Source organism: Chiloscyllium plagiosum, unplaced genomic scaffold, assembly GCF_037043375.1.
Source record: "Chiloscyllium plagiosum isolate Xiang-an unplaced genomic scaffold, Cpla_swu_hap1 HiC_scaffold_24, whole genome shotgun sequence".
In the NCBI taxonomy this organism is placed as follows: domain Eukaryota; kingdom Metazoa; phylum Chordata; class Chondrichthyes; order Orectolobiformes; family Hemiscylliidae; genus Chiloscyllium; species Chiloscyllium plagiosum.
Genome location: NW_028270162.1, coordinates 49,260,883 through 49,279,049, shown reverse-complemented (window position 1 = coordinate 49,279,049; position 18,167 = coordinate 49,260,883). Strand labels below are relative to the sequence as shown.

Genomic DNA, 18,167 nt, shown 5'->3' with positions numbered 1-18,167 from the left:
ACAAATTTATTGAATTCAGATTTCACCAAGACAAGGTTCTGCATGGTAAACTGGTAGGGTTAGATCACATGCAATCGAGGGGGAGCTGGGCAATTAGATACAAAATTGGCTTGAGGGTAAGAGACAGAGGGTGGTGGTAAAGATGCTTTTCAAACTAGTTAGTAAGTTTGCAGAGGACACCAAAATATGTGGTGCACTGGACTGTGAAGAAGATTATCTCAGCACAGTGGGACCTTGATCAGATGAACCAATGGGCTAAGGAATGGCAGGTGGAGTTTATTTTAGATAAATGTGAGGTGTTGGTAAGGCATACCAGGGCAGGATTTATACAGTTAATCGGAGGGTCCTGGGGAGTGTTACTGAACAAGGAGACGTAGCGGTGCAGGTGCACAGGTTCCTTGCTTGTATTCATTGGTCAGAACATTGAGTATAGGAGTAGGAATTCATGTTGCAGCTGTACAAGACGTTGATGAGGCACGTTTTAGAATACTGCAAACAATTCTGGTTTCCATTCTTTAGGAAAGATGTTGTTAAAACTTGAGGGTGTGCAGAAAGGATTTACAAGGATGTTGCCAGGTATGGAGGGTCTGAGGTATAAGGAGACGCTGAATAGGCGGAGCGTTTTTCCCTGGAGCGTTGGAGACTGAGGTTATAGATTACATACTAACCTTATATAAGTTTATAAAATCATGAGGAGTGTGGATAGGGTGAATAGTCAAGGTGTGGGAGTCGAAAACTGGAGGGCATTGGTTTATGGTGAGAGGGGAAAGCTTTAAAAAAGGAAATGAGGGGTGCATTTTCATTCAGAGGTTGGTGCATGTGTGGAACAAGCTACCGGAAGAGGTAGTGGAGGCTGGTACAATTACAACATTTAAAAGGCACCTGGATGGGCAAATGATTAGGAAGGATTTAGAGGGATATGGGCTGGGTGCTGGCTAGTGGGACTAAGTCAGATTGGAATGTCTGGTCATTGTGGACGAGTTGCACTGAAGGATCTCTTTCTGTTCTGTATGACTCTGTAAGTGCCATGTAGGATTTGAGCCTACATGAGCCTGGGTTTCTGGATCACTAGGCCAGTGACACTGTGACTGTGCTACCACCTCCCCTAAAGATAAGAGAGAACTAGTGGATATGATGTCATAGAGTCATAGAGATGTACTTCACGGAAACAGACCCTTTGGTCCAACCCGTCCATGCTGACCAGATATCCCCACCCAATCTAGTCCCACCTGCCAGTACCCGGCCCACATCCCTCCAAACCCTTCCTATTCATATACCTATCCAAATGCCTTTTAAATGTTGCAATTGTACCAGCCTCCACCACATCCTCTGGCAGCTCATTCCATACAGGTACCACCCTCTGTGAAAAGGTTGCCCCTTAGGTCTCTTTTATATCTTTCCCCTCTCACCCTAAACCTATGCCCTCTAGTTGTGGACTCCCCAACTCCAGGGAAAAGACTTTGTCTATTTACCCTATCCATGCCCCTCATCATTTTGTAAACCACTATAAGGTCACCCCTTAGCCTCCGACACTCCAGGGAAAACAGCCCCAGCCTGTTCAGCCTCTCCCTATAGCTCAAATCCTCCAACCCTGGCAACATCCTTGTAAATCATTTCTGAACCCTTTCAAGTCTCACAGCATCTTTCCGATAGGAAGGAGACCAGAATTGCACGCAATATTCCAACAGTGGGTCTAAGGCTTTCAGTAAGGTCTCACGCAGGAAGTTAGTGAACAAAATTACAACATTAGGAATAATGGTTATTTTATTTGCATGGACTGAGGATTGGCTAACACAATAAAAACAGAGCAGGGATAGGTGGATTGTTTGCAGGTTGGCAGTTTGTGATGAGTGCTTGGGCCCAAACTGTACAGTCAGTGCCAGTGAGGGGTCCCAATGTAATAATTCCATGTTTATAGGTGGCACCATATTGGGAGTGAGATTTGTGAGGAGCGTGCAAAGGGGCTTCAAGCTAATTTAGGCAGACTGAATGGCCAAGATAATGGCAGATGGAATATAATGTGGGCAAATGTGGTTAAGCTTATCCACTTTGGTAGGAAGAATGGAGAATAAGATTGTTTCTTAAAAGATGAGAAATTGGGAAATGTCAGTGTCCAAAGGGACTTGGATGATCTCATTCATAAATCACAAAAAGCCACTGCGCAGGTGTAGCAAGCAATTGATTTGTTGGCCTTTAACACAAGAGGATTTGAGTACAACAGTAATACTCCTACTTCAATTGTATTGCACCTTGGTTACACTGCACCTAGTACATTCTGTGTCATTCTAACCCCCTTACTCATGGAAGGGCAAAGAGACAGGGTAGCAGAGATTCACTAGAATAATTCCTGGGACGGTGGGAATGTCCTGTGAGGAGAGACTAGGGCCTTTATCCTTGAGATATTCCATTGGGCTAGGAGGTTTAGAACCAGAGCAGCAGCCTCTCCATGAGGGATGCCATTAGAACTGTGATGAGGAGGAAAATCTACATTGAGAGGGTAGGTGCATTTTTGGAACTCTCTCTTCCCTGGAGAACCGTGAAAGTTTATTCATTGAATATGCTTCAGATACTAATGACATTAAGGATTGCACTGATAGTGCCAGAAATTAGCATTGAGATGATGATCAAATATAATCTAAAATGGCCGAACAGGTTCAACGGTCTGAATGCCTACTCCCTGTTTCTATGTTCTCTCCATTTAAATTTCATTGCAATGCATCTGCCCCATTCACAAATCTGTTCGTCTTCCTGAAATCCCAGTACCACCCTCCATATTGTTAACTATTCTAGGCTGAATAGTCATCTACAAATTTGAAACTTTAGTCTAAAAGGACAAGTCATAAAGAATAATGGCCTAATAGCAAGCCCTGGGTTACACCACCTTCCAATCTGTAAAATAACCATTCACCACCACTCTCAATTAGCTTTAATTATGCTAACAAGTCTATACTGTACTTTGTCAAACACCCTTTTGAAAGTCGACATGTACATCAATTGCATTACCCTCATCAACTCTGTTACTTCACCTCCCAATCTAATTAGTCAAACAAGATTTACTTTTAATAAATCGGTGCTAGCAGTGATAAAAAATTAAAAGTGCTAACATCTGTGGGGAAAGAAAAAGAGTTAATGTTTTGAGTCAGTTTTTGCAATAGCTTTCTGGAGATTTCTGATCTCCAGCCTTCACAGCTATATGCTTTGACCTTAGTGCTAGTTTTCATACATTAACCTGTTGTTTTTGAAGCGCAGTGAATCTTCTCTTTGATTATGGTCTCTGAAAGGTTACCTATCACACATGGTTGAGCCTACAGTTGCTGGGTTTATCCCTCTTTTTTTTTAAACAATTTGCAATCGAACAGTCCTCTTGGATTGGCTCAATATCTAAAGAGAATTGGAAGATTGCGGATGGTCTGCATTACCTTAGCAACCCAGAATATATCCATTGTAGACTGTCATTGTCAAATAATAGCTTAACTACCATCTCTTTTAAAACTCTATTTATATCCTATCCAGCATTGATTCCCACCTCCTTTCGTGCTACATTGACAGCATCATCTGTTCTAATGAAGACAGCAGTAAGTTACTCATTTGACAGCTCAGTCATGCCTCTGACTCAGCAAGAAAATCATCTTTGATCCTGAATCAGTCCCATCCTTCCTTTAACTATCATTTTACTATTTATCTGCTTACAGAATACTTCTGCATTCCCTTTTTATGTTGCCAGCCAACCTGTTCTCATGTTATCTCTTTCCCCTTCTTATTCCTTTTTGGATATCCTCTGTCCTTTCTATTTTCAGATTGGTTTTCTATTGCATTATAAACCTTACAAATGTCATCAGGTGACCTTTTTCTGTTTCATATTTAACTTGCTGTATCTTTGGTCATCCAGAGAGCTCCAAGTTTGGATGCCCTTACCTCCTGATGTTCACCAGCGCCAACAACCATTTGTTCATTTCTGGGATGTGAGTCTCATTGACAAAGTCACTATTTGTTGCATGCTGTAATTGCCCTTGAAGGTAATGTTGGACTGCAACTGTCTACCTGGTGTAGATAGACCCATAGTGCTGTTAAGGAGGGAGGTCCAGAATTCCAGTGACAGTAAAAGAACCATAATTCCACATCAGGGTCATACATAATCTGGAGCTGAATTTGCTGCCTTTGTTCTGTGGTCCAGAGAGACTGTGTATTTGGAAGATGCTGTCAGCACAGCACAGCCTTGATGAGTTGCTGCACTACCTTCAGTACCCTGTAGCAAGCATTTCCTTTTGTGTTAAAGGCATCCTTTCCCATAACAATTTTGTCCACCCCACAATTTTGATTTCAACCCACCTGCCCCAGATCTCCTTGCAACCTGCTCAAGTTAACCCTCCTCCTGTTAGTATTTTTGCGATTGATTGTATCTTGGGCCTTTTCCATAACTCCTTGAAACTTGAAATTCAGATCACTGTTTCCCAAATTCTCTCCTCCCTGAAACATGCCTCACTTGTTCCACCTCATTTCCCAGCCCTGCTTTCTTCTCCCTGAACTGGCAACACACTGATTAATGAAGCTCTGTAAATAAGCCAGAAACTTGCTTTTTTCCTTATATGAAGTCCTGAACTATATCATCCGTCTGGTGCAACCATTTAATCAATTTTGGCACCACTCTTTTTTTTTTCCTTCTCTTACTTTCCTGAATATCTTCTAAGTCAGAAAAATTAAGTTGTCAATCCACTGCTACTTTGAGTGAGTTCTCCATAATTCAAATTATATTATAGTCCCAGGTGGCGATTTGTGCTTGCAAATAGCCAGCTTTACCAAGCAAGGCGAATAGATACACATACATGGGCTCCAAACGTATGTTGTAACCTTCTGCATTGCCCCCATGTGATCCTCCAATTTATGATCTATTCTTTGTTCTAGGGTTTTTTGATTCCCCAAGCCCCCTGTACACTTTGTTTTTCTTCTTTCTTTTCAGTGAAGGTGCAGCGTTGCTCATCCTTCTCGGTGCTGGTATAACTAAGTCAATTGATTTTCCTCAGATCTGTCAAGCTCTCCCCCTGGCCCGTACCACCAGGATCCCTATGTGTACAAACCTGAGGAGAGGATTAAAACACCACCTATTCTGCCACCACACCTACTTCAGGTTATTCTGAACAGGGACACGGGCATTTCAGTGAGTACCTACCACTGCCCTTTCTTTTTTCTGCACTGATTTGATGTTTGATTTCATCTTACAGGGATAATCCTTTATCTCAAATTTATTTCACTAAGTTTTAGTTCAGTACTTTTGGGTGTAATAACCATAATCTGATGGTTTAACTTTGTATCCGAATATGCTAATTTAACAGACTATGATATTTTCAAGCAGGGTCTGTGAATGGGCTGTTAGTGCTGTATAAGTATGTGGTTAATGTGCCTGATGCTTTGTGTATGAGCCAGTAGCTATGTGCAGGTGCTTCAGTTTTAACTCTAGGAGATAAAGTGAGTTACAAATTCACTCGCTGATCCTGGAATCTTAACTAACCGGTCTCATTTAAGTCCCAGTCTTGAAGTCATTGGGAAGAATGAAAGATTGAGCAATAGTCCTCCAGCATGAAGTTTTCGGAAGGAGGAGGGGATTAGGTTCAAGATGGCTTCCAGACCTTCGGAGGCTGAAGCAGGAAGCACCTTACAACCAGTGAATCTCACCCCAGGGAAAAGACCTTGTCTATTTATCCTATCCATGCCCCTCATGATTTTTTTTTTTTAAAACCTCTATAAAGTCACCCCCTCCGCCTTCGACACTCCAGGGAAAACAGCCCCAGCCTATTCAGCCTGTCCCTGTAGTTCACAACAGGGTTACTTTAGAAAGGTTTCGATCCATTTTGGATACCTTTTCTCCCAGATCTGAATGCACTTGCATTTTAAAAGGAGTGAATTCAACCAGGGCTTTTTTGAATTAACACAAAGAGTAAGTTTGTTAAGTAGCAAATACACCAAATAGTAATAATGCAACACACAAGCTTGATTAGAAATTGGACGTGAGTTCAAAAAGACAAAATTAAATAACAAGATACATACAGATCAGGCTCTGAATTTTTCACTAAGAACAGAAAGTTGAACATTGCAGCCATTGTAGTGGAGGTACCGATAGCGCTGCTTTAGCAGTTGAACAATTAGGTTCAAGATTCTGCAAGGTTTGTAGCTCAGGTTGAGGTTTAGGGTGTAGGTTTGCTCACTGAGCTGTAGGTTTGATATCCAGACGTTTCATTACCTGGCTAGGTAACATCATCAGTGGCGACCTCCAAGTGAAGCGAAGCTGTTGTCTCCTGCTTTCTATTTATATCTTTCTCCTGGATGGGGTTCCTGGGGTTTATGGTGATGTAATTTCCTGTTCGTTTTCTGAGGGGTTGATAGATGGCATTTAGATCTATGTGTTTGTTTATGGCGTTGTGGTTGGAGTGCCAGGCCTCTAGGAATTCTCTGGCATGTCTTTGCTTAGCCTGTCCCAGGATAGATGTGTTGTCCCAAATGAAATGGTGGTTTTTTTCATCAGTGTGTAGGGCTACGAGGGAGAGAGGGTCGTGTCTTTTTGTGGCTAACTTTCTTCCTGTTTGTCCTACGTAGTGTTTGTGGCAGTCCCTGCATGGAATTTTGTAGATGACGTTGGTTTTGTCCATGGGTTGTACTGGATCTTTTAAGTTTGTTAGTTTCTGTTTGAGAGTGTTGGTGGGTTTGTGTGCTCCTAGGATTCCAAGGGGTCTTAGTAGTCTGGCTGTCATTTCTGAGACTTCTTTGATGTATGGTAAGGTGGTTAGGGTTTCTAGCTGTGTTAGGTCTGCTTGTCGTGGTTTGTTCTTGAGGAATCTGCGGACTGTATTTTTTGAGTATCCGTTCTTCTTGAATACGTTGTACAGGTGGCTCTCCTCTGTTTTCCGAAGTTCGTCAGTGCTGCAGTGTGTGGTGGCTCATTGGAATAGTGTTCTGATACAGCTTTGTTTGTGTGTGTTGGGATGGTTGCTGGTGTAGTTAAGTATTTGGTCAGTGTTTGTCGGTTTTCTGTATACGCAGGTTTGTACTTCTCCGTGGTCCGTTCTTTCGACTGTGACGTCCAGGAATGCGAGTTTGTTGTCGGTTTCTTCCTCCTTGGTGAACTTTATGCCTGTGAGGGTGTTGTTGATGATGTTAAATGTCTCTTTTATCTTGTTTCGTTTTGTGATGACAAAGGTGTCATCGATGTAGCGGACCCAGATTTTTGGTTTGATGGTTGGTAGGGCTGTTTGTTCTAGTCCTTAGTTATGCAGGTTGGTTGAGATTCTCTTGTTCTGATTCCTTTTTGGGCATGACTGAATTCTACCTTTCAGAGTGAGAGGAGGTCCCTTTATTGAACTTGCTTCCTTTTATCTGGCTTGCTAGCTAGCTGACTGCTAGCACTCAGCGGGAATGTCGCTTTGACCTGTATCATGGGGGTTCTTTGACTGTGACCTTGAAGCCCAGGCTAGTGCGCACATGAGAACCACGGTTCCACTAGTCCACGCACAAGAACTTCAGTCCCACTAGCTCACTCCAGCGGAACTGAAACTGACCTTTTAACCCCTGTCTTTGTGTATTTCTTAAACAAGTAAATCACCAAATGTATTTGTAGTTTGAGACATAGTTCACAGGGGGTGACTTGAGCAAGGGCCATCAGCTCCTCGTTATCTTTGTAGTCGCAAGAGATCACAGTCCATTCTGTTTTGAACTTGCCTCTTCCACCCTCTGAATGTTGTTAGAAGTTCCCTGAAAAACTTTTGGTGTGATATTCATTGGGTGTCTCTGTCTCCAAACTGCTGTATAATTTATAGTCACAGCCGTTTTTGGCGGGTTCAGCCTTTTTGTTGGAATTACAGGTTAGTGTCCATAGTATTTCAGAATTCTGACCACATGGTCATGATTCTGCTGAGTCAGTCTGAACGTGCATGTGTGCGCTCAGCACTCTGTGTGAGTTTATGGCTGTCTGTGTATATCGCAGCAATGCTTTATAACCAAATTACTGCATACTAAGTACATTTTTTTTCAATCTGTGTTCCAAAGTGTGGAGTTAGCATTTCAGTTTCTAACTCTCCAGGGCCCTTCATTAAACTTTACAGCTATTTGGCCCATCAGACATGTCCCGATCAGCTCTCCAGCTGCAGCTGATCAGTTCTGACCAACCTTTTGTGGGGAGCTGTCTGCTCCAATTCCTCATCCCAGGAGCTGCATGCTGTGACCCAACTCTCTCTGTTTCTTGAATAAAGCTGAAAGGGACTGAAAGTTACAGGCTTGTATGGCAATGCATTTTCTTTTCTCTCGCAAGCAAGCAAGCCCAAATTCTGGACGTTACTAGCCTAGGACCCAGTGAGTATTTTGTCTGTAGAGTTAAAGGCACATTCTTTGTGCTTGACCAAGGATCTTAGAACAGTAGTTCAGCTATTGTGCATCACCAGTATCTCCAGAGAGGTTAAGATTAGCAATTAAAGTGTTGTAGTAGACAGCTCGTGTTTAGCCTGTTCCCTTTGCTTTCACAGTGTGACCCTGCGTTGCTACCAGAACCAAATCATGTCATGTTAAACCACCTGTACGCTCTGTCCATTAAGGTCAGTATTGCATCTTCTGGTTATCCCTTTCACTCGTCATCACATTAACTTAACACCCAATTCTCCCATAGCTTCACTTCCAGTGTCCACCTCATTCGCTTCCTATTCCTTCCTCCATTCTGTGTTACCCCTCTCCAGTGTTCTAAGCACAATTTAGGATGTGGGGTGTTTAACTAAGATCTCACCAGAGTGTTCATAATACATCAGAGTGTCAATTTTCAAATATAAATCTCAGTCAGATCCAAATTAAAAAACAATAATGTTTTACTCCCATTGATTTTGCAGTTCAAGTCATGCACGCAGAACGAAAAATCAGACGTGTTGGTCACAACTTTTAAACTGAAAATGTGTTGCTGGAAAAGCGCAGCAGGTCAGGCAGCATCCAAGGAACAAGAGAATCGACATTTCGGGCGTAAGCCCTTCTTCAGGAATCCTGAAGTAGGGCTTATGCCCGAAACGTCGATTCTCCTGTTCCTTGGATGCTGCCTGACCTGCTGCGCTTTTCCAGCAACACATTTTCAGCTCTGATCTCCAGCATCTGCAGTCCTCACTTTCTCCACAACTTCTAAACCACAATGCTCCTGTTTTATCTTTTTGATCTTCCCTGTTATTTGCTGCAGTATTCCAGTGAACCCTGAGGAGTAAACTCAGCTAATCAGGTTTCACTGATTGTGTTGTGGAACTCACTCACTGTCCACCCTTTCTGTTCTATTAGATGGTCCAAGGGTAAGTTCTTTTAAAAGGATTGATAAAATAAATTGGAGACTCAGTCCCATTCTGTACCAGTCTTCCTCACACACTTTTTTGTTTTTTCCATTCTGTGTCCTCTCTTTCAGTTTATGCACTTCTCCAATTATACATCATGCCCTCACATGTTGTTAAACATTATTTAATGTAGAACTCTTTCCAGAAGATCAGGAACTCAAGCCCCAGTACAGACCTGTGGCATTTACCCTTATATTTGTTGTTGTACCATTTGGACTTTTTGGATGAGATGGTTAAACCAAGGCCCTGCCTGCCTGTTCAGGTGAACATAAAAGGTTCCGTGGCACTTTTGCAAGGAAAAGAAGAAATACCTTTGTGTCCTGACCAATGCATTATCCCTTGAGCAAAACCATCCCAGCATGAATTAGCCAGATCTCTTTGCTGTTTGCCAGACCTTGCCGTACACACATTGTCAAACAGATTTGACTACATTGCAGTTGCACTTAGAAGTATCTGTAAACCACTTTAGGATATCTTGTGGATGTGCATCACCAGTAACTGTAACAGTGCAGATTCTTTTCCGCTCCTCTATCTACCCATTATGTAGCTGACTGCAGTTTTCATAGACCTCACACCCATATCCAATTCTGCACACTCCTCGTCCCCATCCCCAACTTTTCACTTGCTGCATTCTTTTTCCCCCAACCGCACTGAATCCCGTTGCCCCTCTTCCCTGTTCACAATTCACCAGCCTGGAGTCTGCACCCTACATACATTTCAGAATTTGTTTTCGAGTTATTCACTGAATGAAGTTCAACACAGTCCTTTTACGTATATCTGAGAAGGGGAGCAATTTAAAATTCTCATCTAAGCTGCTAAATGGTCCTGTACCAAAGGTGATGTAACCTAATGCTCATGGTGCCCAATTCTCTCTTGAATTGTCCAGTCTGATTTCTGTACTTCAAGCATTTGTCATTGTTTACAGGATGGTGTTATGGTGCTGAGTGCTACCCATCGCTACAAGAAGAAGTATGTCACAACCCTCCTCTACAAGCCCATATGACCTGTCACACCATATCATTCTGTCCTCCAATCAGGAAGCTCCATTCCTTCAGCGATCAATCACCAGTTCTTATCCCAGATGTGCTCATGAGGACTGAATGGAATTGTAATTTCTGGAACCTTCTTCAGCAATCAATAACTTGCTTCACTTCCTGCTTCCTGTCTATAAAAGGGAAATCTATAATCTGAACCCAGACAGAGTATCTCTCCTGATGGTCCCTCAGACTGAAGTGACACTAAAAAGCTAGATCCTAACTGTGAATCCATAGCTCTAACTGCAGCATCTCTGACTCCCATTTCAATAATGTACAAGTTCCTTCACCCTCAGAGTGCTTTGTGGTATTTTGAATCGCCAACCTTGGATTCTGTGTAAGGAGGAGTCACTGGAGTCACCATCCTACATCGATTTCACATCATCTTCCAACATGTCAAAGTTCTAGGATGAGAGCCTTGCTAACAAACATTTGGTTAGATTGGGATACTAAATAAGAAACTTTCAGGTTAATTAAGGGAACAAAAGTGTGTGAATTTTAATGTACTGGAGAATGGCTGGGAATTTGTGTTTTTTTTTGACATTCGTGGGTCCACTCTCTGTATTCCACAGTGCTCACTGTACGTGCTCATGGTATATGGCAATGACCAGATTTTCCTGTTGGGGTTATGGAATCTCCATTCTGTCCCTGCTGACGGCTGGGGGATAGGAGGATTCAGTGATTTGGATGTAGCCTTTGGTATAGTGACGTACTGTACTTCACTGGGCAATCTCCTGTCATGCAATTATATTCATAAAAATGCTGCTGTAATTCTCCCAGTCAATGAAAGTTTCTTGAACAGCTTTAATTCCATCTCCTCAGCCCATCACTACCTTGGCCTAAGGGATCACTCTTTATGTAAACTGTTGTGACAATGAATTTGGCTGCTTTCTTCATGTGCACCAGTTACCTGGAGACATGGAGTGCCATTATTCAAATGCTGGTATTGGGTTCTAACCAATATGTTCAAATCAAAACTAAGAAGTATGGGCATCCCTTTCTGCAGAGAATTAAACTGTGCCAGTCCAACAGCTCTATCAGTTAAAATCAAAACAAAGTGCTGCAGAGAATCAGCAGGTTTGGCAATGTTGGTAGAGAGAGAGAGAAGCAGAGTTGTAATTTTAAGTCCACTGACTCCTCTTCAAAATCCAGTTGTCTCATGCCCAGTTGCAACTGTTCTCCATTTTTTTAATAGTTTGACAATTAATTAATAGCCATCATCTCCTACCCTTCTAACCTTAATTTAAACAAATGCTTCCTGCTGAATCCCCCTCTGCAGTTTGGAAACTGTATCCTCACTCCATCCTTACACATTTCGGAAGTGATTGGAAACAACAGCTCAGTTAGTCTTTAGCCTTCTTGAGGCAAGTTTGCACCTCCTAATCCTGTCCTTGCTGGGACAAGCTAGTTAACACAGATGTAGAACAGGACTTGGCTGCTCTCTGCTTCAGCATTATATTAGACAAGGTGTGTTTAACACATTGGGTCATTGGATGACATCCCAAAATAAAAGCTATTCAGCCCATGAGCATCCTTCTGCTTATTCTTCTTCCCTTCACATATTTTGGGTAAGAACCTGACCAAGTCTATATCTCCTACCAGTTTGTTAGTGCCTGGGCAACTTTAAGTTCAGGGCTGCAGGAGGACTATGACATTGTCACCAGGTTTCTATCTTTACCGAATGAGAGATTTGGGAGGACTCTGGGCCCTTGTTTGAATGGAACAGACAGTTATATCAGTTACACTGCTTGGCTATTAGCAATTTCAGGCTTCATGCCAATCAGGCTCTGTCTGTTAAATAAATTTGAGAAGTGTCACCTAAATCAAATTCATTCTACCTATCAAGTAATGTCATAAATCACTGAGATTAGCCTGTTTTTGTTGCACTTCTTGTAACAGTGAACCTTGCAGAAGGTGGTCTGTTACCATGGAATTCTTTGGTTTGCTTGTAACACTGAAATTCAATCAATAAATATCATGATTTGAGACCTTAGCCCAGTGAGGTTGTAACAAACCTTACATTATAAGAAGTTGCATTGCTGCTGTACATTAATGTACTGTGCTGGGCCTCATCTGCATTGTGTCCTCCATGTGTATTTTGCATTCGGGAGTTGAGAAATAAGGTTGGTGAACCTCGTGTAAATAGCCACATGGAAACAGCATGCTGGCAGTACTGGAGATCTGTCCCAAAGTAAGGCAGGTTTGGGTACTAAATATTTCAGGATGCAAGGTGTTCATGAAAAATCAAGCAGAAAAGAATATCATAGAGAGGGCAGTTTTGATTAAGAAGAATACTCCACTGCCAGCGAGGGAGGTGATCTGAAGTGGCCAAAGATAGAGAATTTATTTGGTTGGACTAAATTATTAAAGATGCCATGCCCTCACTGGATATATTAGATAGGCCAAGTAATGGGAAATACATAGAGGTGGAAATGTAATGTAAGACTAAGAGAGGTGAAGACTGTAGAGAGAATGGGAGACTTCATCCAAGTCGGATTAGGAGAATTAATGGTGGCGGACATGCTGCTGTAGTGGTAATGTCACTAGATTCAAATTCCAGGGGCCCAGAGTCATGCTTTGGGAACATGAGTTCAAATTATCCATGGCAGATGGTGGAATATAAATCCAGTCAGTGAATCTGGAGTTAAAAATAAGGCTCAGTAACAGTGACCATGAGATCTCTGTCACATGTTGTAAAAGCCCAGTCAGGTTTACTAATGCCCCTTAGGGAAGGGAACCCATTGTCTTTATCTTTTCTGGGGCTTAGACAGAGTAATGTAAAAGAGATCTCCTGGCGACCAACCACTGAGGAACCAGAGGACATCGATTTGGAGACAAACCAGTAGCAGCATGAGCAATGAGGAATGCAATGTCTCATACTGTGATGGGAAAATCTTTAATCTCGGCTTTCTAAAGATTATTTGAAGAGCAAACATTTGCAGGGTGAGAGGACAGGAGAGTGGAACTCACAAAATTGCCTTTCTCGAAAGCTAGTCTCCTGTGATGTAACCACTCTATAATTTTATGGTTTTATGATCAAAGGATGCACTGTACAGACCCACCAAGGTCAGACTGGATGGAAAATGGATGGAAATGTCCGTGCTTTTTCTAAGTTATAGATTGAAGAGAAACTTAATGCTGATAGGCCAGTGTAATATGATGCGTCTGACCTGTTCTGACACAGATGTGGTTTCAACTTTGATCCAATGTAATATTGTGGGAGTGATTAACCACAAGAGGGTACTGGGTGTTTTTTTTTTACAATTCCAAATGTGTTTCTGTCATTCCCACTTGAAGACGTACTTTTACTGCTTCCCTGCAGTATGTCAGCCATTGTGTGAAAACGTTGCTCAAAAGGCTACAATTTAACCTCAGAAGGGAGTACCATTCTATTGAAGGGGCAACTTGATGAGGGACTGTCCTGCCCTCAGCTGCGTTCCATGTGTTTTGTTTCCTGGAACATTAAGTTTTGCTTAATTTAGTCCTCTGTCTGTCCTGCAGCTCAGAACCTTATTACAGTGACCCTACTCCTGATCCATGCTAAAGTTAGCTTCAGCAATTTTTTATCAATGTAATAGTTTTAAAGGAAGAACTAGCTTTATTTATATGACACCTTTCACAGCCTTGGGATGTGTACGAGTGTTTCACAATCAATAAAAAGCTTTTGTGAGGAGTAGCTACTTGTAGGGAAACACAAGGGCCTGTCTTACACAGCAAGATCCCACAATCAGCGGTGTGATGAATGACTAGATTGGTTTTAATATGGGGGAGCCGGTGTTGGACTGGGGTGTACAAAGTTAAAAGTCTCACAACACCAGGTTATAGTCCAGTGGGTTTATTTGGAAGCACTAGCTTTTGGAGCACTGCTCCTTCTTCAGGTAGCTGGCTTGCAACTGGTTTCCATTACGGCCACTGAACTGCCAGAGTCCTCACCAAAGTCACAAATGGCCATCCTATGTGACTATGACCTTGGTAACTGTCCCTCTATACATCTCAACTTCTTTGAGGCTTTAATGTGATTGATCACAGTATTCCCCTGGCTCCTTTGACTGAATGGATTGCTCTTGTGTTCCCCATGTTTAAGCTATCTGGTAGTGGCTTCACTTCTGGCTTTTGGACTGTTACCATGGAGTATCTGTCCTTGGTCACTTCCTATTTCACATCTATGTGCTGTCCCTTGGCAACATAATCTGAAAACACAATGTTCCTTTATGTCTGCTGATAAGTCCCAGCTCGATCTCATTGTTACCTATCTTGACTTGTTGAGCATCCAGGACTGGATGAGTACAAATTGGGAACCATCTGAGGTTTACAACTTGCGCCTGAGATGAACACCCAACCTTATTGATTCCTGTAAGATTAGATTAGATTACTTACAGTGTGGAAACAGCCCCTTCGGCCCAACAAGTCCACACCGACCTGCCGAAGCGCAACCCACCCAGACCCAGTCCCCTACATTTACCTCTGCACCTAACACTACAGGTAATTTAGCATGGCCAATTCACCTAACCTGCACATTTTATTTGGACTGTGGGAGGAAACCGGAGAAAACCCACGCAGACACGGGGAGAACGTGCAAACTCCACACAGTCAGTCACCCGAGGTGGGAATTGACCCCGGGTCTCTGGCGCTGTGAGGCAGCAGTGCCTCATCTTTGTAACACTTATAGCTGCAGTGGAAATTGACAAAGTACAACCACTGTAAAAGGAGAGATGAGAATTTGATTTGACAACAATAGTCGGTCAAGCTTCAGGAAGTAACAGCTCAGGCCACTAGGGGCTTGGATGGGCAGCATCAGAAGATGGACAGAGAGAGGGATGACAATGCTGTACAGCCTGCAGTGAACAGCAGTAGAGGCCTACGGCTCCTTGTGGACTCTGGGCAATGATGGCAGAATGGATTATGTTGTAACAGCCAATAAAATGTAATGGTTGAGTTTAAAGAGTATGCAAGAACAGGGAAACTTGGGGTATTTGTATACAAACATGACAGAAAAGGCTAACAAAATATTTCTGATCCTGGGCTTCCTAGGTAGAGGGATAAACTACAATAGATATAAAGTTTTGCTAATCTTACGTAAAACAACTGAAGTACTGCCTCTAATACAAGATACTACAGCACATGGACTGCAGCAGTTCAAAAAGGTAGCTCACTACCGCCTTCTGAAGGCCAACTGGGGATGGGCAATAAATGCTGGTGCAGCCAGCAATGCCCACATTCTGTGAATGAATAAAACAAAACTTATACATTAGGAAGGACGTGCACACTTGCGAAAAAATAGCAATGACATTCACTCAAATGGTTGCAGGAACGAGGGATTTCAGTTATTTCCATTGACTGTAATAGATTAGATTACCTATAGTGTGGAAACAGGCCCTTCGGCCCAACAGGTCCACACCGACCCATTCCCCTACACTCACCGCTGAGTGATGCACCTAACTCCATGGGCAATTTAGCGTGGCCAATTCACCTAGCCTGCACATCTTTGGACTGTGGGAGGAAACCCACACAGACATGGGGAGAATGTGAAAACTTCACACAGACAGTCACTCAAGGGTGGAATCGAACCTGGGTCTCTAGTGCTGTGAGGCAGCAGTGCTAACCACTGAGCCACTGTGTGTCCCTAATAGGAAGGATATTATTAACCTGGAGAGGGTACCAGGATGTTGCCATGAATGAAAGGTTTGGGTTATATGGAGAGGTTGGATAGGCTGGGACTTTTTTCACTGGAGCGTAGGAGGTTGAGAGATGGCCTTATAGAGGTTTATAAAGTCATGACCAGGCATAGATAAGGTGAATGGCGGGTGTCTTTTCCCTAAGCTAGGGGATTTTGTGACTATGGATCATATTTTTCAGGTGAGAGGAGCAAGATTTTAAAAAACATGAGGGGGATGTTTTTTTTAAGAGTGGTCTGTGTGTGGAATGAAAAAGTGATGGATGCAGATACAGCTACAATGTTTAAAAGGCATTTGAATAAGTTCATGAATAAGAAATCTTTGGAGGGATATGGGCCAAGCACAGGCAGGTGGGACTAGTTTAGTTTGAGATTATGGTCGGCATGGATTGGTTGGGCAAGGGCCTGTTTCTGTGCTGCAGGAATCGATGTAGATTTGCTGGAAAAGCACAGCAGGTCAGGCAGCATCCAAGGAGCAGGAGAGTCGACATTTTGCACATAAGCACTTTATCAGAAATGGGGGAGGGGGACTAAGGGGGCTGAGAGATAAATGGGAGGGGGTGGGACTGGGCGGAAGGTAGCTGGGAATACGATAGATAGATGAAGGTGGGGGGTGATGGTGATAGGTTGGAGAGGAGGGTGGAGCAGATAGATGGGAAGGAAGATGGACAGCTAGGACAAGTCAAAAGGGCAGTGCTGAGTTGGAAGGTTTGATCTGGGATAGGGTGGGGGCAGAGGAAATGAGGAAACTGGTGAAATCCACATTGATCCCGTGTGGTTGGAGGGTCCCAAGGTTGAAGATGAGGCATTCTTCCTCCAGGCGTTGGGTGGCTAGGGTTTGGCGATGGAGGAGGCCCAGCACTTGCACGTCCTTGGTGGAGTGGGAGGGGGAGTTGAAGTGTCCAGCCACAGGGCGGTGGGGTTGTTTAGTGCGTGTGTCCCAGAGATGTTCTCTGAAATGTTCCGCAAGTTGGTGTCCTATCTCTCCCATGTAGCGGAGACCACATTGGATGTAACAGATACACTGGATGCCATTCGTGGAAGTACAGGTAAATTTCTGTCGGATGTGGAAGGATCCTTTGGGGCATTGGACGGATGTGATGTGGGAGGTGTGGGTGCAGGTTTTGCACTTCTTGCATTGGCAGGTGAATCCATAAAACAGTCTTACTGAAAGTGACTGAGACCTTTATGAGCTTCATGATAGTTATTCCTTGCTGTCTGATCTTCAAACAGATTCTGATCTTCGAGATGAGGTTCATCTTTTTCATGGGTATTGGTGCAGGATTCTCTTTAAAAAAATTGGGGCTGGGGAGGTGATGGGGGTGGGCGGTCTCAGCCCTGAGTAGGGGGAGGCCATCGTTTGGTTTCTTCTGATCCATCTCTCTATTATTTTCTTAACTGCCGTAATAAAAGAGTTGGATCCACAGGATGTGTTATTTCGGAAATGAAGGGCCACAATTATTTTGTACTTTCCGAATTAATGTAATTACTTCTTCATCTAATGTTTTAAAAAGGTTTTAGCATCATGTACAAAGAAGGAGCCCTTTAGTGAAGTTCCAGAGGATATCTTGATGCAGACTTGTCGCTCTTTTGGACTATGCATGGTAACAAAAAAAAAGTCCCAAGGGGCAAAACAGAGTGATTTTGCATAATGCAGTAACACCAAGCCTCAGTCTCTGAATCCTCGCAATTCAGATTTATTGGACTTGCCTCCTATACTGAGCTTCTTTCTTTCCCAGGACTATAGGACTATTGAGATAATGCTCGTTCTGAAACTTCCCTTCAGACTGTAACTGGGGCTGCACTTATAAAGTATATTATTGGGAAACACTATCTAAATACACTCTCCTTTTACCCAGCCGACAACTTTCCGACTTGACATTGCTGATTCACTACTTCTTGTGGAACAGTGTCATCTTCAGATTTTAAACGGGTGAGTCAAAAAAGAAATTGGCAGATTCCTTCAATTCAACTATCAACAGGTCAGCAGACGTCATTGAACATTCTGAAACCAACAACATCAAACGCTGATCACCAACAAATGCAGAACTCTGCACAGCATGGAAATGCTTAGCTGGAGTAGTCCTCAGGGAGAGGGGATGATATATTTAGGCACTA

At 42.9% G+C, this 18,167-nt stretch overlaps 1 protein-coding gene across 4 annotated transcripts in view; it reads left to right on the top strand.

Annotated features, from left to right (window-relative positions):
• prkab1a (protein kinase, AMP-activated, beta 1 non-catalytic subunit, a) overlaps positions 1 to 18,167 on the top strand; it is a 38,236-nt gene that overhangs the window by 14,431 nt on the left and 5,638 nt on the right. For 2 of the 4 annotated variants that reach the window (XM_088000157.1, XM_088000156.1), the window contains exons 6-8: positions 5,022 to 5,155; positions 8,508 to 8,576; positions 17,909 to 17,982. In XM_088000157.1, coding sequence (XP_087856283.1) covers positions 5,022 to 5,155; positions 8,508 to 8,576; positions 17,909 to 17,982 — 277 coding nt within the window. Of the gene's footprint in view, positions 1 to 5,021; positions 5,156 to 8,507; positions 8,577 to 10,266; positions 12,369 to 17,908; positions 17,983 to 18,167 lie in introns of those variants that run through there. The other 2 variants (XM_088000158.1, XM_088000159.1) reach the window with 1 other exon arrangement.